General features: G+C 38.2%; 1 protein-coding gene across 1 annotated transcript in view; it reads right to left on the bottom strand.

The window, feature by feature from the left end:
* LOC137640271 (dual specificity tyrosine-phosphorylation-regulated kinase 1B-like) overlaps positions 1-18,631 on the bottom strand; it is a 68,065-nt gene extending 49,434 nt beyond the window's left edge. Inside the window, 2 exon segments of the mRNA XM_068372869.1 lie at positions 16,963-17,137; positions 17,139-18,631. Of these exon segments, the coding sequence (XP_068228970.1) occupies positions 16,963-17,137; positions 17,139-17,159 (196 nt within the window). The 5' untranslated portion in view covers positions 17,160-18,631.
* Positions 18,632-22,500: the final 3,869 nt, after the last annotated feature.

Here is a 22,500-nt window from a genome sequence, read left to right on the forward strand (position 1 = left end):
GTAACAAGTGTTAAGTGATGTAAATCAGAATTTCTTGAACCTCAATAGAAACCCACTTCAAAAATATTTAGAGTATGGTTTCGATATATACACAATTAAAAGTTTATTCATATATTCCATAAACAGCTTCATCTTAACTTTGACAAGACAACTGCATTTATCACAGTGACGCCAAGAAAATACCTATAGTGTACAGTACTTTTTAAAACATTTGTTCAAATGAATTTGATTTTGCAAAAAACAAGTACTGTATTACTTATATGTCAATACCTGACAAAATTAAGTGCTTATTTAAGTTGACAAACATAAAAGACTTTCCATATTCTGTGACAGTCTCCACTATTGGTGCTAAATCCTTTCCTACTAAAACCTTAACTGCTTTTTAGTCTATTAATGGATTATCATTTCTCAAAGATTCTTTCCTGCTCTTAAACATAATTACGAGAATTGTGTATGCACACATGAATATACTATGGAGTTTTATAAAAATAATTAATTCAAAACTGTCTTATAAAAGTTGTCTATTGAAGCTTTTTCCATACTATGACCACCGAACGTTCAAAAACAAATGAACTACTAATTCAGGAAGAACCTTTAGTTGGGACTCACTAACATGTGCTGTAACGCTGAAGTAAAGGACAAGAACATGAAGTAAATATAGGCATGACAGATTTACCAAATCAAGAATGAAATAGATGATTATGAATTAGTGATAATTACCACTAAAGTATAAAGTAACCAAGTTTAGAAAGAACAGGGGTGGGACTTCCACACTCCCGCCCACCTGTTTACACCTCGTTATAAAAGTTTAACTGCTGAGTACTCCAGCTTCGCTGACATCTATCCTATGTAAAGAATAAAGCTTTGCATTTGTGCCAGAGCAATGTCAAATTATGTAACTGACGGAGTTAAATTGTCAAAAACTACAACATACACTTTATAAAAAGAGTAACTAACCCAATACAACTTCTACTTCATTATGTAGCTTACAAAATACTCCATACTGTACACCATTTGTAAATTACAGTACTGTACTCTCAAAGTAGTGTAGTACAAGATACTGCATGTCATGAAGTTGGAGAAATGAAGTGCAAAGAGTATGGAAAACCACTTCTGAAACACTTTGGAACCACTAAGAAGACTGAACGAGATATATTATGTTACAAGGAGAATACTTCTTTTAAAAACAGAAGCAATACATGTTTAGGAGCTTTGTAGTGAAGAAAACTCATAATTTGAAGCTCATAACACCAATATGTGGCCCCATTTTATGAAAAATCTTGGAAAAAGTTTGATGAAAACTTACAAAATTCCAATAATGGATCTGTTTCTAAAGACAGATTTTTCCTGTTGACCTGCAAATTCCCATATTTGGTGGACTTTTCATCAAATATCAAGGTCAAACAAGTGTAAACACTTCCATAAAATAATTCCTAAACGTGGCTGTCACTTAGGTTTGAGCGACAAAATCCTGTTGGGTTTGATGTTTAGTTCGTTATTATCTGATCTATGTTTTACAAGATATAAATGAATCCCAAGATAAAATTCTAGCTCACCTTGAATTCAAGTGAGATGCATAGAGAAACAAATTGATTAGTTGATTGAGTCACATGATCGGAGTTGTATTTCCACTTGTAATAAATCTCACTTATATGTCCAATACGCAAACTTGTTAAAATTAATTAGGTACAAATGTCTGCAATTTCTATATGGACGGTCAAATTGCCTTTAACGCAAGATTAATAATTAGGATATCTTAGGTAGCTTCCACTAATTTCCAGAGTAAGAATGGATCACTACCTTAAAAGTTTGAGAATGTCATTAAAGTCCTGTAATCTATAAAGAACAGGGATCTATTGTTATCTATAAATAGAAGTTCTTGGTCCTAACATTTCAAGGAATGCCACTATAGTACAGCATCACCTATTCTCGAGTCTCCTAGACCTGAGATGAGAAGAAATAGATTCTTCAAGGACACCCAACATCCGTTTACATCTCCTCACTCTTCCGTAAACTTTGACATTGATGCAAGGAGTCTTTCAATGTCTATCAATATCTAGAAAAGCTGCATGACCCACATTCTCAACCAAGTCTGTGACACTAAACAATCCTAAGAATACCTTGTAGCCCCCACTGTTATAAGAGCTGGAAGCTGTCATCAATTATGACAATAGCCTAGGTGGAGAGGGGGCTTTGACACTTAGCATATGTATATATGGTCAGTCTCTAGGGCATTGTCCTGCTTGATAGGGCAATGTCACTGTCCCTTGCCTCTGCTATTCATGATGGGCACTAATCATGATGGGTAGAGTATATTATGATTACAAATTTTCTTTACTTGCATAAGCAGGTTTTGTTTGATATTTTAGGTAAAACAAAATGCATTTGGGCCAAAAACAATCTACTCAGGACCAACTACTGTACACCAAATCCTACTGCACAATAGGATACGGGAGAGGCCAAGGTGTAGCTAGCATCATGATGAGAGAGAACAGCACTTGGAATAATTCCTCTTTATTCTAAGTTCAAACTATTCTTTTAAAGTATGCTCCCTGAGTGAATTATGATGGCTGATAACAAATGAACTGATTTGCATAACATGGATCCTGCAAAGACTAATTCAAATTCATGTGCTTTTTCAATGTGGGTATAAAGGTTTGTTTATTTTTTTTTTTTTTCGTCAAAGTAGATGTTTCATCAATTTATTGCTGGAAAGGAATTACAAACTTAATGAATATCATCCCCATCTGTCTGGTTCGACTTCTGTCATAAACAGTAAACATTATTTCATTTCTTTTGCTTCGATTCAACAAACTGGTAGTGACCAGTGAATCTAAAAATCTATCAAGAAGAAAAATAAAAGTTATTAGGCCAATAAAAATAAGATGCATATATTGTACATATAGTACAGTACTGTAGTTACTCGAAATTTATATATTGTATCATTTAATAAGTAATTTACATTTTCATATCTATACAAACCTGAGTCTTTTAGAATAATTATATCTTTAGCGGTGCTGGAACAGTCATCGAATTGTTTACGATAGGTGGCGCTAGGGGGATACCCCACCCACCTGTTTGTTATGGAATAGCCAACTTCGTAATACTAGGCAGGCAGTTAACTCTAATAGCCAGGCCTTCTCCATCATGATGCTCAATACTACACAGTATTCTAGAAGTTTTATTCCAGCTGTTACCAAGTTGTGGAATGATCTTCCTCATCGGGTAGTTGAATCAGTAGAACTTCAAAAGTTCAAAGTTGGAGCAAATGTTTTTATGTTGACCAGGCTGACACGAGTCTTTTTATTGTTTATTTATGACAAATCTGTTTTTGAAGTTGTTAATAGTTTATATAGGACATATCTGTTTTGACGCTGTTACTGTTTTTAGAATGATATACTGTACTGTATTGTTAATTTATTCTCATCATTCATTTATTTCCTTATTTCCTTTCCTCACTGGGCTATTTTTCCCTGTTGGAGCCCTTGGGCTTGTAGCATCTTGCTTTTCCAACTAGGGTTGTAGCTTGGCTAGTAGTAGTAATAATAATAATAATAATAATAATAGGCCTGGACTAACAGGAGGGTTGATTAGGGGAATTTTAATTCAAGACTCAATTATGTATGGCAAGGAAAAATAAACAACTTTTAAAACTTATTTGTTCTTTCGCAAATGCAAACCTTTCATCAATTAAAATAGATAAAATGGAAAGTCTTTCCTTCCCTAGACATGTCATCCTTCCTGGTCTCATACTGGAGCAGGGAGAGTATCTCGCAACAACTTCCTAACAGCTAATCATAGGGATGTAAAAGCTGCTCGGACCTTGGCCGATACCGATTTGAAAGGATCTCCCAATCAGGGAGATGGCATCAACGGTGTCAAACCAGACCCATCAAGAGAAATGTTTAGTCCAACCGACCCACTGTCCACCTTGCAGGAAAAAAAAGGTATTCTGTTCTGTAACTTGCCAGCATCAGATGTACGACTAGGGTGTAATGGTTGTGGCTGCTGCACCCAGTGAGAGAGGAACAATAAAGAGATAGAAGAGCCATTTGTCAGCAAGACTTTTGCCAACCACGTAACCTTAGATGGGATGTATAATAAGTCGCATGCGGGAGGTGGGAGGGCTGCAAAACTATTGAGCAGCCACCTCCAGACTGAATGGTATATAGGCAATGTCTGTAAGGCACAGAGATGCAAAGGTTGTCTGACACTTTCAGCTCCAATACACCAACAGGTAAACGAGAACTTCAAGGCTACTGATAGGTCTAGGCTTGTGAGTTCTTGAGACGATAAGAGGTATGCACCGACTACAGTTACTGTACATCTACAAGAGTGCACTAACTTAAAATATATCCACAAATAAAGTTTCACCGAGCAAGAAAGAACAGTTGCTGGACACTTCCCTCTTTTTACTGCTGGGGCTAATGAGAACGATAAGACACTTGCACCAGGTGTCCAGTCCTCCTCAAGTCGTATTGCAGTGCCATGATGTGACAAGGTAAATTCATGTTATTTTACATGAAAATATGGGTTCCCTATGACATCCTCCTTAGGTTGGCAGTAGGCGTGTTAGCCAGTGCTCCAAGGTCAATAACAATCCCATCCAAATATCCAAGTCCCAGGATAGAAGAGATAACATAGACCAATTACCTGAGGTGGGATCCACATAACACACAGGAGCCTTTCTTTTCTAATTTTCTTTCTGAAGCATAAAAGAGAGAGAGCGCCTTGTGGAAAAACTCTATAATGTCCACCTAACGTTAGAAGGAAGCAGCACATGAGGCCTTCCCCAAAAAGATGAGAACCATCACACCCTACGGCTAAGTACAAGGGAAGGCAAGACTGCTCAAAGAGCCCTCCGAACATGGATCATTCCACCTTAGAGGTGGAATCCTAACTCTAAGGAGAAGTCCGTGTTCTGCTGAAAAGCGCTCTAGCTAGATAGAGACTTTCTCTATGATCCCCATCATAGTGTCCCCTTCTCGGGATGTGCCAGAGAGATGTGCCCAAGTGTCCCACGTAAAGGACCAGGATGAAAGTAAACTTTCAGCTCTACCTAGAATGAGGAGAGTACTCGATCCATGGAGGGACTGCTATCTGCAACCAGTATGTTAGAAATATTTGCCATACTGGGTTCATGGTCTGATTAACCGAGTACTAGGGAATCAGTCACCAGGTGATCTGTGTAACCACCTCCCACAGGAGGAGGGTGACTTTTTAGGGCAGCGTATTACCCTGCCCTTACCTGGCCCACGGTGGTGATGATTGGTGCACGTGAAACTGCTCACCTGTACTGGTACCAAAGTGGTAGCTGTCACACCAGACGCACACTCTGCTTGACGGACCACTATCAGAATGCAGGCGAGGTCTGTTATTCCATACTGATGGAAGAAATTGGTCATAAAGGGAAAGGAGCTTTTCCTATTCATGGCACGAACGAGTAATATGTTCGAAATGTTTCACCTTCACCTGCATCCAATCTAAAGAAAAGACCATCATATTGAGCTCACACCATTAAAAACTTCAAAATTCCCAATTGAAAAGTATTCCCAGGTATTCAAAATTTACTTGAGCAAGAGATCAGATTCCACTTGATCCCAATCCTTAGAATGTAAAAAGAGTGAGTAGTATTGATCTTATCCTGAAAGATACTGAAAATGTAATTTTAAGTAGACCAAGCATAAACATTCAGGTGGACACGAGCGAACACTTGAGGAATGATAGAGGTACTTTCAGAATAAACAAAGAAGGCCTGCATGCACTACTGGTCCCTCAAGTCAACAAAAGCATAGTCTTCATCTCTCGAGGATGAGTATGGAGTACAAGTTCCAATTGAGCAAGACCTGATAAGTACCGGTTTTTCAGAGTAGAGACTCGCGACGACTCGTAAAGAGCAGACGAGAGAGGACCAGAGAAGGTTTTACAAGACTTTCATGCGTAAAATCCAATCGTTCTACCTTTTTCGCGACTTTCAGGCCGAAAAAAACCCGATAGTTCTACTTTGTCGCATGTCCAGAGATGAAACATGGAAGGTAGGTGTGAAATTTATTTAGATGGAAGGAAGGATGTGCAAGACAAGGCATCCATTTACTGACAGCAGAGGATATAACTCTACCTCCCTTACTCACCCTAATTCTTCCACCTGGACTGAGCCTCGGAGGGGTAAGAATGGGTGGGGCAGGAACCAACCCCTTCTGGTGGTCACAGAAGGGAATTGGAGAAGGCTGCAATCTTCCTCAAACCAGAGTCATTTGGCTTGATCACCTTTCAATATTTGGCCGGAGATGCCCTCAAAGACCAGAGCCCTTGAAGGATATAGCACCTATCCAATTCTTACCGGGAGCATATCTCAGTGCCCCAAAGGTTGCTAACATGACCCGACAATCAATCAATTTTAGCTCAAAGATGGAGATAATGTACATCTCAACCCCTTCTGGATTTGACTCCTCTCCACAGAATATGAAATCTCAAATCCGTAAGGATCTTGGAACGTACAATTGGGAGACGGATCATGAATCAGGCTGTGAACAGTGTCATTCCATACCTGGGATACAGTCCCTAGCAGTGTATCATTCCTCTGATGAACGGGTGTGGTTAACCGGGCTCGGTGCTTAGAAGCCCAGGTATCTCCTCTTTCAACCCAAGTACTTTGGGAAGGAAAAGAGACAAAGAGAGGTACCAATCCTTTGTCGATCGTCATGGAAAGTAATCTGCAGTTCCGTGCTTATGAACAATGGGCTGTGGTGCCTCAGCTCGTGACCACAGCTGAGTGCAAGAAAATTCTAGAAAGGCACCATCTTTGCAATTTAGGATACCAAAGAATTCCCAAAAGAAAAGAGCATCCCTTCCTCATCCAGTTAGAAGAGGTGAAGTAGACCGCCCAAGCTCCACCAATGGCTGACCAATGGAAACCGTATCCAGCCTTGCACTGGGCTGAGCGTATTTGGACAGCCAGGCTACCAGGGTAGTCAAGGCCTACCGGGCCACGACACAGAGCCGTGCAACCCAGCGCCGCCTGGCTACCTGGGTGGTCAAGCTCGCCACTAGGGTCTCGGCATAAGGCTATGCATTTCTACCCAGCCAGGCCACCAACCAAGGTCACAGAAGAGCACCAAGCTGTGCATCCCCGGCCAGCCTGGCTACTTTGGTAGACAAGCCAGGAGCCATCCATCTCCACTGAAAGAGGGGCAGCCTAGAAAAGTCCTATAGGGATTGTTACAACTGGAATTTTGGGACTTTTTTTTTTCATAATAGTCAGATTCAGAAGGGGAAGAGGAAGAAGAGGAGGATTAACTTAACAAAACAGCGTATCCTTACCCTCAATCGTTTAGGAGTTGGTGTTCCTTCCAAAAAGACTGATCTCCTAATACTGTACTGGTACAAATAGCAAATTCTGAAACATGTCTGCACCAAAGGTACCAGTCAATGAAAAAAAACACTGTAGCGGATTAAAAAGGCTGCCGCTGTTATCTGAAGCTCACAATTGCTAAGCGTCCCAAGAGGTTCTGGTTAGCATGTGAGCTATGTTGGCTACACTCTGTAACGGCATGAGTAGCATAAACGATTACGAATCTGTATGGTATTGTAGATTGCTCCTTTTAGGACCGTTCATCAGCAACTAATGAAACACCAGTGGCTGTTTCAACAGGCTCAAGTTCACTGACCTAGAGATACCGTTAGGCGGCTTTATTCCGTACAACATAGAGCACGCACCAAGGTATAGAACAATCCTCCATATTGGGATAGGAAAGAGATGAGAGGGGGCATACATTACCCATGCTATCCGGGCCTACAGTACTATGTTCAGTCCAAGCAGGACTGACCACATGCTCCCAGTGTAGTAGCAGTAGAGTAACTGTAGCATTGGCTCATACTTGTTTGACAGACCCCAAAGATAACAGTACTGTATACAAGTGAGTACTGTAATTCAGTCCTGAAGGAGAGCGATTGCTATAAGTCGGCAATGCACTTTTGGCAAAAGGCCCTTCCATATGACTATCTTCTTTGTTGTTGCCTTCTCAAGGAAGAAGAGAAGATGACTATCTTCTTTGTTGTTGCCTTCTCAAGGAAGAAGAGAAGATGACCTCTTCTACCACTTGCCAACCATTCTTTCTTCATAGTGGAGTCGTGATCAGGGCGACTGTTAATGACTGCAATCCGGAAGCTATAAGAGGTTCTTTTGCCGCAACACAAACCAGTACACAGATGTTTATGTCCCTAGAGGTGCACTAGGAACACTTAACTTACACTGAAAAACAGGAACCATCATCCAGGGAACACTGTCGACGCCAGGCAAGTCCGCAAGACGTACAATTTTCACCTCCAGGCATGCTGGTAGGGAGAAACTCAGTTTGAAATGAGTAACTCCATCTCAAGTCAGAGAAACCACCATAAAGTGAGACAAGTTACGCTCTTAAGTACACTGTCTTAGTCACCCGTTCCGAAAGTTTGAATCCTCCTAGGAACAAAATTCACTTTGTCATATGCTCACCTACTTACAAGCAAGAATATTCATAGATAAGAAATAAAAAAACCAACACTTATGATGAACTTATGTATGAAAAGATCCAACAGTCGTACGAAGAAGATTGTGACACTACTGTGTCTGCCGCAGCCAAAGGCGAAAGTTAGTATTCTGTCACAGGCAGAGGTTCCCGCTTGCACAAGGTCGTTAATTAACTAACATAAAATACTTCATTAAAAATTCAATAAACATTCAAGCGCCATTAAAGATATATCCATATTTTCAACAATGAAAGGTTTGTATGCATGTAAGAAAAAAGTTTATGCCAATAAGGACTATATCCCTATGATACAAAGGGGCAGTTGAATATGTTTTCCTAAATCTGACTACAGTAGTCCATCCGGGAGTTGCACCTCCTCCCACTGTAATTGACATTTGTTTGTATTATCCCCACTTTGCTTCTAAACCTACTAAATCATGGGGAGGTGGGAATGTGTTTCCATGAAAACTGTCAAAAGTTAGTCCCATAGATAAGAACCTTCAAAATAATGTACATATAGCTGTCAGAATTCTTGATACATACCTATGATAATTCACTAGCATTTACGAGATCAGTTGACTGAAAACAAATGAAGTTAGGAGTTGGGAACCTTTAACATTAAGAATTCAATCAAGCAATGCATCAACTGCTTATAAACCAAGTGTATTGACACAAAATTTGCTTTGCTTCAATACAAATAATCTTCCCTGAATTCATATGCTGAGTCTAGTAAGATGAAGGGATAGTGAAAACGTAGAATTGAAAGATAATGCAAAATTCTTTGAATGCTCCTCACCAAAGCCCTAAATTCTGACAAAAGGGATAATACTGTTCCTGTAGAGATAAACCCAATATTGCATGATAATGCCTGTACCCCACGTCGTCCTTTTGGCAGAGGCCAGAGCTGTATGGAATAGAATCTGCACTGGCATCTATATAAATTAATGGGAGTTGATAGGTTTACGTAAGGTGGACAAGGTAAACACTGAGTTCCACATCTAGGATACAAGAGATTTCTTTACATACAAAAGGTACCGGGTATTTCTATTATAAAGGATTTAATGGAGTCCTTTCTTAGATTACGTTCCATGTCTCGGCAACTAACCGACAGTACCGTATATCCTTTAATAACTGGAAATGTATCATTCTTAGCATACCTCACGAAGCACATGTATTGGATTCATGAATTTGGATGATACGGCCTGGCACTCAGACATGCAAAGTCATTGAGCATCCATGTCCAAAAAGGGGAACCCCACAGTTCCACTATGAAGCAAAAGTTGAGATTGTATAGCAACACTGCAAAAATGAAGTGGGAACAGTGAGCCGAGTGATGTTCACAGACTGCACTGACCTCCTACGGAGTAGAAAGTAGCTAAAACTTCTAGTAATATTACCTAGAGAGGTATCGGTAGTTGATATACTTCTGGACATACACTGATAACAAATAATTGTGGCCTGTCTTTTCAATACAATAACAGATAACAGAGCAGAACTAATCGAAATCCCCTTGATTTGGATCAGATGATGGAATCGCCATAAAATCAGGACACAACACGGAGGGGTTTGGCGTGTCAAAGAAAGGAGTTGCTTAAATATACCTCTCCCAGAAGGGAACTTGGGTTGGGTGACATCACTTCTCTGATATCCTTTTCTTTATCTGCTGTACAAGGTTCTGCTTATTCATGTCCAGATCATTGGCTTAAATTGGGAAGGCTATAGGAGAATCTGCTAAGACAGGATTCCTCATTAGAAGAATGCAACAGCCTTCATTGAGAATTTGAAAATCTAAGGCTATGCTTTTAACAGGCATAGACTTGAATCTGAGGGGCTTGGGTCTCAAAAGGGTGGTTCTATGTAAGTTAGCAGATTCTTGAAAGACTTTTGCTTCTTGTCAGGACGTAATGGGCAAGGATTGAATCTCGGTTAAATATCACAGTCAGTATAGACTAAGGAGACGTAACTAGACATCTTAGCTGCCTATGCAAAAACAGTCTAAATGATTCTTGCAAGACACTTATTCCATGATGAGCTGCAGTCTGGCTTTATCAAGCAAGGGACCAGAAGGCGGATCCAGGATAAAAACACATTTCTATCTCTCGATGTTGGATTTGCTTGATAAGCGCCAAATTTAGGACTACTGTACATCAAACAATGTGCGAATGGCCTTACAGTACAAGAATGCAGTAAAGGCACTCGATAAATGTCAGTGTCTCGGCACTAAGGGACTTTTTTCAGGAGATTATATAGCCAATTAGGATTAAATGTGGCTTAAAATGAAGAATATGCAAAAGAAAGGCTTAACCTTGCAATACTATCTTTTTGAGTGATTAGCAAGTTTTCCCATGAATCACAGCAACTCTCTTTTATATATCAAGAGGGAAAGAGCTGACTATATGTTTAAAAAGCTTCACAGAAGGAATTTCCAGCGATTCATAAGACCGAATGCTACAAGGAGGCAGAGTGAGAGGAACTTAACATTGACTATGAAATAAGTCTGATGACAGATCTTAACGAATGTAAAGCTTGTCCAAGGTCTTAACAATCTCCTTAATAATTAGAAATGCTGGGTCTAATGACAGGTAGGCCAGACATAGTACTGTATTCTCAAGAAGATGCAGTAACTGTTACCTACTACCAGAGTTATTCTACATGCTTGGAATATAATTCCTGAATCCTGAAGTGAATAGAAATCCGAGTAGTTCTAGTTTCGGAGTCTGAATGAGCTTTATAGGAGCCCAGGTCCAACATAGAAAGGTTTATATTGGAAATGGTCTCCCTTAAAGCATTGAAAAAGACAATATCTTCCAACAGATAGAAAGTAGAGATTGAAAGTCCATGAAACACAGGAGGAATCTCTTGGGGAGGACATCCTTACGACAAGAAGTATTTTAAGAAACCCTCATTGAAAGTGATGCGATGGCGCAAAACAAGCAAGAATTATTATTGCCTAGGAGGATTAATACTATTGGAGATGCCCTAGCTCACAGTTCTTACCTGAACCCGTGAAGCCAGGTTTACCAGTCAAGACTGTCAGTTCTAGCTCCACCATTGACTAGTGAAAGAGGTCTTGGAACCTAAGTTATGTATGGAACTAGTGTTATTGTTAACCATTTACTGTCTCTTATACAATGTTGTCTTAGGATACCTTTTTTGTAAAATTTTTAAATGTTTGACTCAATTCATCAATAATTTTTAATTTTGAGAACAATAACATAGAAAAAATCCATACACGAATCAATCACTTACTACTCTGGAAGATGGTTTAAATAGAATTAGATTGAGCCCATGATAACAGACAGCTGCCTGCCTTTAGGGAAAAATTGGTAACAACAGTTGCGAGAATATCACAAGCTATGTTCAATGTAATCCTTAGAGGGCTATAAAGTGTAACGAACTTACCGTAGTTCAATACTCCAAGGTGTTTATAACTGATTCACCAATAAGTTGAGCAACAAGTTTAACATTAATTTTTTTTTTCAAACAAAGCAGAACAGGGAGGAGCCATCGCTAATAAAAAGCACAAGAAAATAGTTGCCGTCTATAAACAAAGGTCTGAATAGAACCGACCCTAAGTTCCAGTACACTGTTGGAGATCAACTTGGGAATCGAGAACTGTCAGTCTGACTGGTAAAGCCTGGCTTCACCTAATCCCGGTCAGGGCATCTCTAGTTATTTTTCCTCCAAGATTATCACCATTATCATTATAATTAGCTACAACCCTAGTTGGAAAAGCAGGATGCTATAAGCCCAAGGGAGACAAATCTAGAAAATAATAAGGCTCATTAGTTGGAGAATTCCATGAGATTAGCAGCAGCACTAAAATAAGTGGAATCATTGGATAAGAAGGTTGAGAACAAGATATTCCTTGCATCTGGAACAAGGTATGTGTAACAGCAGATGCAAACGCTTAACGTCTCAGGAATAGAGGTCCCAAAGACTTTACATGGTTACTATGATCATTTTTTAAGAAGCTGCTTTAAAATACCTGACTAACCTAGAACTGCCAAAGTAAATATTAGATTCCTTCTAAGGTATCTTTCTCTTTGATTGGATTCATGATTATGATTTAGGCCACAAGGCCCGGGACAAGATATTGGGAGACTACTCGGATAATTTTTCTTTCGAAATTACGAAAAACTACATTAGAATTAACACCATCAAACATATGCAATCACCAATTGACACGAGCTGATTCAACATAGGTATTGTCGATTGCCAAATTGGTGTAAAAGCCAAGGAGATTAACCTAAGAATTGTGGGCACAGACCAATCTTTTCTGGTGCCTCCAGATCTTCAAGCTTTAATGCTAACTTTTAACAGTAAGAAAAAGGACGCCAAAATCCACCTAATGAGAGTAGAAACAAAAACATCAAAACCCCAAAGAAGGTTCGAAAATGAAGAGCATTACAATACTGTACTTAAACTGTCCATCACTTTCTTTTAACAATCAACATTCCATGTTTTAATGCAAACCTGAGGGAGGCGAGTTGAGTTATTAGGATGAGGAGAAGGAACCTGCAGCATCAGAAAAGCTGCTAGATCCTGATTTACCAGAAATTTTTCTATCTTTTATGGGATATTTTTTTCTCTTATCTTCATAGTTAAAAAAAAAAAACAATTACAATTGAGGATATTCCTGGCACTCATTACAAATATCTCCTAAATACAGAAGATCTGACCTTGAAAAATCACTAACTTTCAGTAAGGCCTCTACTTAAAAGAGTAGGTGCAATACCTTACTTTGCAAGAATCAGAAAAGGATACCATACCTTCCGAGATTATGAAGAAGAAAGAATTTTCTATTAAAGCTTATTTTCAACTCTTTCTTGCCACCAAGTTCACACAAAAAGCAATGTAGCATATGAATATTAGGAAAGATTCACAGACATAAATGTAAGGTGTACAGTACTAATATTGTCTTTGTTGTAGCATCGTTTGGAACATATCTATCAACAATCATCATTTTGGCCTGTGGTTTCAGCACTGCCAAAAAGGATGAACGTTATTTTGTTCCCATTGCGGGAATTGACAGATGGACTATAGTAATCAGGGAATCTATTTCACACACACACACTTTATATATATATATATATACAGTATATATATATATATATATATATATATATATATATATATATATATATATATATATATATATATATATATATATATATATATATATATATATATATATATAAAACCATTGTGCCTCTGGTCAATTACAGTTACCAAACAGTTAGTAGTCAATCGATAACAACTGAAAGGGTATAGGGCTAAATAACTATCACACAATATTTGGCAAAAGAGAGTACTGTATAGCTTAAAAAACATACTATGACCAAAAACATACAGCATACATATGAAAAGACTGATGACTGATCAGTGGCATTAGTTAGGAAACGTACTTCACCCACCGCCTGAAAAGATTGGAAAGTTCTAGAAGAATGGAAAGGTCAAGACCTACCTCGATTAGAAATATGAAGGAGCTGGGGAATAACTGGGATGATATGCCTCATAAAGCAGGAGACAGGGATGGCTGGAGGAATCTGGTGGAGGCCCTTGGCATCGCACGGCGAAAATTATATATCTATTCATTTATGCATATCATATACATACAAATGTATTTGGGAGTAGATATTTTAAATGATGGTAGATTGAGGGAAGGGACGAGTCACAGATTAGATGAAGCAGAAAAAAGGTAAGACTGTGCAACTGACTTTCAGGAATCTTGAAGTGTCTATGGAAGCTATGGAAGTCATGGGTGTAACATACAGTATGAACAGATTCTTGAACCAACTCCTCTTTGGATGTTAAGTGTGTTTGTTGAAGAAGGAAATAAAAAGATACACACTGTAAATATGAATTGTTTTAGTAGTGAATAGGTTATAAGAAAAACTGAAAGGGTGAGATATATGGAGTTATAAGAAATGGTATAACAGAATATTTGAAAGAATGGATCAGAGCTTTTAGAGATCATTTGGTAATTTGCAAAGATGGGTGCACAGAAAGAGGACGAGTGGAGAGGAAGGCCTGGAGAAATCAGCATAGAATGTGTAAGAGGTACTGGAAAGTAAGACCCTGATTCAAGTGAAAGAACAGTGCATGATTAACATTTATGTGAAAGGTATAGAGCGTGTAGAGAAGATTGGCGTGATGTTAAGAATCTCCTGTATAACTTCATAATGCCTAGTTTTGTGGAATACTATACTTGTGCATTAGGTTCATCCATGATTCAGTTGTTTGTGTAAATGTGATGGCTCCCATTACATCTCCTTACCTTCTGTTCACAAAATATGCTTACTTTGAAGAATTAAGTTTGTACAGGAATTGTGTACATTCAAAAGAAAATGAAAAGAAAATCACATGGGCTTTAACTTTATAGTTCCTGAAAAATTTATAATTATAAATATACAAATTACACCTCTGAAGCACTTAACTCTTCCCCACTAAAGTTAGGGATAAATATCATAACAATTTACCGCTGACCAAGAGATGTCACAAATCATCCAGCTACTCAGCAACAGAATTAAAAAAAAAAAAAAAATCCAAAAAGAAAGAATAACAATATCATTAGTCATTACTTCCTCTCATATCTTTTGAGACGCCTGAAGCATAGCCTACTAAAATGAGATGGAAATGCATCGTTTCATCTTGGTCGTACGCCCAAATGATAAAATTGGAATACTGTAAACTAGCCCAGGGTACTGATGTGATTGATAATACAAAACCAATGAAAATAGGTACTTCCATAAATAGGTACTTTCTTACATAAATGTAAAGATAAAATTAAGAACAACTATTTTCTTAACTAATAGAGCAACTTCTTGGATTGCAAATATGAAGTACACACAAAACCATATCAAAATATATATCCACAAGAATGACACGACAATTGAAGAGTATTAATTTACCCTAAAGTTTAAAACCAAAGCAATGAATGATAAATACTGTAGCAGTATTTACATTGTGCTTAAAACTATAAACTAGACTATCACTGCAGCTATAAAGGAATCTTTACAAAAAAAAAAGGAATATATATGAATCAGAATGCCTTTCACATAAAACAATTAACAATATCAGAACACCGATTTGAAATACGGCCAACCTTGCAATTTGACTAGTTTAAAAAAAAGCATTCAATTTATAAGCTATTTAAATTTAATTTGAACCGAATATCCGTCATCAGCACGAAAACCACAGATCTATAACTACTTTTCCTCCCCCAAAAAACAGTACTTCAATGCATATTTGTCCAAGCATAATTTTTGACAATAAAAGCTACTTTCAATTACCTCCTCAAAGACAAAATTTCAAAGTCAACTGTTATGGAAGAGATTAAATACTATCATATAGAGAAGAGATATGCAATGCCAAGATAAGTGTTTTGCTAAAAGATACTTGTCAGCTCCCTTATCCAGTATACTGTACAGTAAACATATAATCAAAATACCATTGGGAATGAAAAAAAACCGGTTAATGGTACTGTACTGGGACGCAGTATATGCAGAATAACATCAAAGCAACAATATATTGACCATAACCAACTTCTGGATGAGTTCTACAGAATTATCATCTCCTCCTACAGAGAGCTCTACAGTATAGCACAGTAGAAATACATTGCTACATTTCTTGGGAAAAAAAAAAATCGAAAGGTGTAATGCTTGAAAACACATCAGCATTTTACTTATCACTAATACAATAACAGAGCTTTGAATAAGAAAATAATTTAGCAATAAAGAATAAAGAATAGATACCCCCTTACATTAGCATTTGTAACAATAACATTGGTTTACAAGTATTGTTAAACAGTTGCTTAAAGCTGGGTAACAAAATTCCTATAATAATACAATCTTTATCCATCAATAAAGAATTAATTAAAAGAATTTGGGCAATGTGGACTAACACTTGGGCTAGGAGACCTATTCAGCATCATGGTACAACTGTGGGGCAGCTAGACAGAAGAGAGGAAGCAAGACCTGAAGTAATGTAGAGGGCTAAACATTAGATGTAGTTTGGGGATAAAAAAAAAAAAAAAATGACACGACAGTCGGTGTTTAGTACCTCGCTGAAAGCACTGATCCCTTACGGGGTTAAATTCATAAACAATAATTTTTTACTTTTTTTTTTCATTAAATACAATAGTACAAAAAAATTTGGCATTAAAATGTTCCTATGAGCCTATAAATAAAGCTTTATTTATTCTGATCAGAATTCAGATCAACACCACTTATATATACTACCTAAGTAACCAATCTACCCTAAATCCTAAAATAAGGTACAGTATACTGTCCACAACATAACCTACCTAAAGGATAATTGACATGACATGTCATATATTCATCTCAGCCTTGGTGAAATAATAAAAACCAATTTTACACCTTATTAAAGACATCACAGCAAAATATGGTATTAATCCCTAAGCCTACAGGACAATCAATTACAAAATACTTACGCATCTGCTTGGCTCTTTCCTTGTCCGCCAGCTCATGTTTGTGCCAGGGGTCGTGCCGCTTGTGCTGATTAGGGGGGGCCACGGTCACCCCCCAGGACTTGTCCATGGCTTGGGCCGCCGCGGCCGCCCCTCCCACTCTCCCACTGGCTGCTGCGGCGCCCGAGCCGTCCCCCCCCTCCCCCACTCACCAGCACCATGGCACCCCCGCCTGCATGGCCCGGCCCGGCCCCACCTGAGTTCTCGCACTCCCCTAAACTGGCTATCCCCGCACCTGCCAGGCTCTCTCGGCTGCTGCCTTTCACTGTCCAGGATGTTCCTGGAACGTCCACCTCCCAATCACCACCACCAACACCACATCAATCACTAACACTTCTTTCTTTTATTTCCACTGGTCATCCCTTTTATCAACGTCCACCAATCCAAAACCTACTAGCCTAACCTAGGCTATTCCCTAACACACCACAAGTTGTCTTTTAGTGATCACAGTTAATCACAGCCTTTTTGCAATTTCCTTAAAAGAGTATCTTATCGACCGAGAATTTATCCACTTAAAAATTCCTAAATGCAATTCAACTTCCTAACGACACCTCGATCCTCGTTCAAATTGTCTCGCGTTACTTCACTGATATGTTTGAGATTCACGCATGCTCGGCTATCCTAAAAGGTCATCGCGATCGCAACCGCCACCGTAACAATTTCCACGGCTAATCATACAATCCACGGATGTACTAATAAAACTACACCTCTCTTCTTCCTTGGTCCCCTTGCAAGTATGATCAATGAATGTGCAACATCAGCTGATTCATCCTCCTGCATATTTGGTTGCTGTTTTCCTCACAACACGACCACAACAACAAGACCATTCGAGGAGCCTTTGTCGTTATCCCAGGGGTTAAAAAATCACACCGGCTCATCAACCTAGTCTTAGCATCATCGTGAGATAAGAATAAAAAAGGTCCAACGGATTCCTGCTCCTTCTCTACGGCCCTCCTTCCTTCCTTCTTCCACTGACACAGGAGATCCTCCACTTGCCTTTTCGAAGCTTTCCCAGGGCGTAAATCAATCGGGTTTTGACGATATAGTGTCAAATGGTCCCTTAAAGGATGATTTCTTGATGGGTTTCATTGAAATGGAACAGCATGTGCCTAATATTTGTAGGGAATATATTGATCTCACACTAAGTTTGTTTACGTTTTGGCCGTCTGGGCGAGTGTGTGTCCTCCCCCGCGCGGCAAAATGGACCCGCCCTCAAGGGTCAAAACACTCGCCCCAAAACACTAATAACACTCTTATTTCTGCTCCGTTCGGGACATTTCGTGTGTCACATTCCTTTATACACACCCAGGGTGTTAAAATAATGCACTTTGACACTGTAACTCTCCGTTAAATAGCGTAAAAGAGGCACTCCTTGCCACAAACATGAACAATCGCCAGTCCGTCCACCATTTCTTATTTGAATGCACACGTTTAATCACTTGCTGACGTATATCTAGCCTTTCCTGGGTATTTCTTATATTATTATCGTGTGGTACAAATGTCCGCAATCACATATTTCACAAGTATAACGATCCCAGTGTACAATTACCCAAATAATAGACAAAATCGATCTGCGGAGAGTAGGAGCGAACTCTTCAAATATGGCAGCAGTGGTCTTCACTAAGGCTTGTTGAGTGCACCAGCAGTAACCAAACCTAACAAAACTTTATGCAACATTTCGTTCAATTTCCATAATTTTCGCCTTCATATTTGACGTATTTTACATATTTCAACATATAAATATGTTTTTTTCTTTTCTATTTATAATTTATGACTATAATGTATTGATTTGTTTACTAGGAGTGAATTTTCACCCGTGAAACATATCTGTTCAGCGGCGTGATGATGACCGAAACAAAAAGAAATAAATTGAACCGTGTGAAAAAAGGTAAATCTTCTATGAAGACCATCGTCCCGTCTCTCTCTCTCTCTCTCTCTCTCTCTCTCTCTCTCTCTCTCTCTCTCTCTCTCTCTCTCTCTCTCTCTCTCTCTTTTAGCAGAGACACATTACCTCACTAACCTCTACTCTCTCCACTTCTACAACATCTACCGTTGCAATAATATTTCATCTTCTATCATTTCACCCTGCCACCCAGCTATGATGTGAAACGTCCGTTTTACATGCCTTTGTTTTATCTGGGGGTTTAATGCTCTGCTGCCTCATATGGCCGCACATCGTCCTGTCACATTTTCTGAAGCTCTGTTTAGTATATATAGTACAATGAAGCTCCTCCGATGCGAGATTATTCTATTGGAAATTTTGTGGATCCTCGCACAGAATACATTTCTTTTCGGTTTGGGCCGAGGTACAGTCAGTGACCAAACTGATATCTGAATAAATAATTACTAAACGTTCGTGAATTTAATAGTTCCAGCAAGTGAAAAATCTGCTGCCCGAACGATTGAAAACAGGATAATCAACGCTTCACTGTTTTTACCGTACGGTCCTTATTCATCAACATAAAATAATAAAATGAAGATCTGTTAATGTAGCCTGGGAAAGAGCTAACAGCTATATTTTGTGATGTGTTGGGCTACCGTGGTTCCCTTAGCAACAGGGCGGTGATGTGGTGGTGTAACGCGGCCTCCCATTGGTGTGCGCGGCAACCCAGACGACTCTACTGACAGATACAGCCAATCAGAAGGCCTGTAGCAAAGCGCGTGGGGATTACAGGCTAATGCGCGCGAGAGCCATATTCTTAGAAGACGTACCGAGTTTATTTTAATCTTGCATGGTTAATGTACGAATAAAAATGAGTTTTGTAACGTTTATAAAGTGAATCTAAAGGTGAAATGGATGCATCACCGACGTATGAGGGTTGAAGCAAAGAAAAGCACGCTTGTAGGAACTGCATAAAGAGAGAGGGACCAGCTAAGCTCAGAGTTTATTTTGATCTGAGCAAAGGGGAATGAACTGTTAATGGGTTACTTGGTATCTTAGAATTAGGTCAGTGACTTTAGATTAGAATTTTATTACGATAAGCACCAGTCACAGCATGGCCTTGGTGGGAATCCGAAAAAAGAAATAAAACTTGTGCCCGACCTTTCTTTACAAAGCTAAGTATGAAGAAGCTTTAGTCACGACGTTACATGGTCGGGATAACAGCTGATGCTCTTCCGGCCAAATATACATTCATTGGCAGATTATTTATTATATAAAATCAAATACATAAAATACGGCATTTTAGCATGAGAATATTTTATTTAAAGACACTTAATATTTCTTGTTATGCACTACTACGCAGAAGCAGATTCGCATATGCGATTCAAATGGATGGATGCTGTAGGCTATCGCTCGGATAAAAAAAAAGAAAGAAAGAAAGAAAAAGATAACCAAAAATAAATAAACAAGTTCTAATAACAAGAGAATGTTAGTATTATCATTATTGATTTTTTATATAATTTCCAATGTAAACTACGCATCAAAAAACATTTCTGTCAGACGCATTTTTTTCGATTATATAAAACTTTAAAATTCTGTTACTCGCAGAATTCAACAATAATTAGTTAAAGGCGACTGAGTCCTGTCAAAAACGTAACAAAATATTCCCTAAAATATAAAAAAGGGCCATAATATATTTTTATGTAGGCTATTTAGATTAATGTTTCGGAAACCACAGAGGACTTATAACAAAAATGTCGATAAATTTGATTTCTATAGGCCTAGCGTGGCAGTGACGATAATGATACTGAAAAAATAATGGGTGGTTGACTAAATTTAAATAATATTGTTTATACTATTATGATTAATGTTTGGGCGTCAGTAATAACAGTAATGGTATCATTGTAATTAAAGTTATGGTACTACGGGTACTTTAGAAGATAATAATTGCAGGTATTAATAGTATCGATCATATCAGAAACCTCATTAATGAGGATACGGATAATAACAATAGTAATGATATCAACAACATTAATAAAATAGGGGAAAATAACTGATTTCATCTAAACAACTACTACTACTAATACTACTACTACTAACAACAACAACAACAACAATAATAATAATAATAATAATAATAATAATAATAAGCCAGTCTCTGTAGACTGTGAAGTAATTATATAGATAGATTTAAAAAAATAATAATACATTTTTGATAATGACAGAACTAACAAAAAATATACAAAATCATAACTTCGAAGTTGGAAGGAAGTTATGTTTTTGCCCCTGTTTGTGTGTATGTGTGTGTGTGTGTGTGTGTGTTTGTATGTGAACAGTTTCCTGCCCACAATATTAATCGCAGAGTAATGAAACTTGCAGGGATTAACTTAGGTAAAAAGCTGGAAATGATCAAATTTTGGAAGGTCAATGTCAAATGTCAAGGTCATGGCCTAGTAAAATGTCCAATTCACGTAATCAGGCATAAGTTTGGACATCGTTGTCACAGAGACTTCAAACTTGGTTCATATTTGAGTGTATGAAAATCCACGTCAATTAACACATGTTCAGGACAAAGGTCAAGTTCAAGGTCGAGCAAAAGGTCGTAAAATAAGTATTAAAAGCGTATATAAACATTAAATTAAGTCGAACACAAAGAAATTTATCTGTACATTAACATTTAAAAAGAAAATAATCTTATGCTTTATTTTGTCCTAATCTTTTTATTATTATTATTATTATTATTATTATTATTATTATTATTATTATTATTATTATTATTATTATTATTATTATTACTTGCTAAGCTACAACCCTAGTTGGAAAAGCAAGATGCTATAAGCCCAGGGGCCCCAACAGGGAAAATAGCCCACTGAGGAAAGGAAACAAGAAAAAATAATATATTTTAAGGACAATGACATTTAAATAAATATTTCCTATATAAATTATGAAAACTTTAACAAAACAAGAGGAAGAGAAACGAGAAAGAATAGTGAGCCCGAGTGTACCCTCAAGCAAGAGAACTCTAACCCAAGACAGTGGAAGACCATGGTACAGAGGCTATGGCACTACCCAAGACTAGAGAACAATGGTTTTATTTTGGAGTGTCCTTCTCCTAGAAGAGCTGCTTACCATAGCTAAAGAGTCCCTTCTACCCTTACCAAGAGGAAAGTAGCCATTGGACTATTACAGTGCAGTAGTTAACCCTTTGGGTGAAGAAGAATTGTTTGGTAATCTCAGTGTTGTCAGGTGAATGAGGACAGAGGAGAATCTGTAAAGAATAGGCCAGACTATTCAGTGTATGTGTAGGCAAAGGGAAAGTTAACCGTAACTAGAGAGAAGGATCCAATGCAGTACTGTCTGGCCAGTCAAAGGACCACATAACTCTCTAGCTGTAGTATCTCAACGGGTGGCTGGTGCCCTGGCCAACCTATTTCGTCTTAATCTTTTAAAACAAGGTTTTGAAATGTTGTTGTTTATAAGTTGACATTTTGCAACTTCCACAATAGCTACTCGTAAGTGAAGTTTATGTAGTGGAATTTTGAGGGCCCCTGGACTCGTCCATACCAACCAACATTATGAAACTCGTAGAAGGGTGACATTGGGTAAAAATTTATAGTAGC

This window comes from Palaemon carinicauda, chromosome 4 (genome assembly GCF_036898095.1).
Source record: "Palaemon carinicauda isolate YSFRI2023 chromosome 4, ASM3689809v2, whole genome shotgun sequence".
In the NCBI taxonomy this organism is placed as follows: domain Eukaryota; kingdom Metazoa; phylum Arthropoda; class Malacostraca; order Decapoda; family Palaemonidae; genus Palaemon; species Palaemon carinicauda.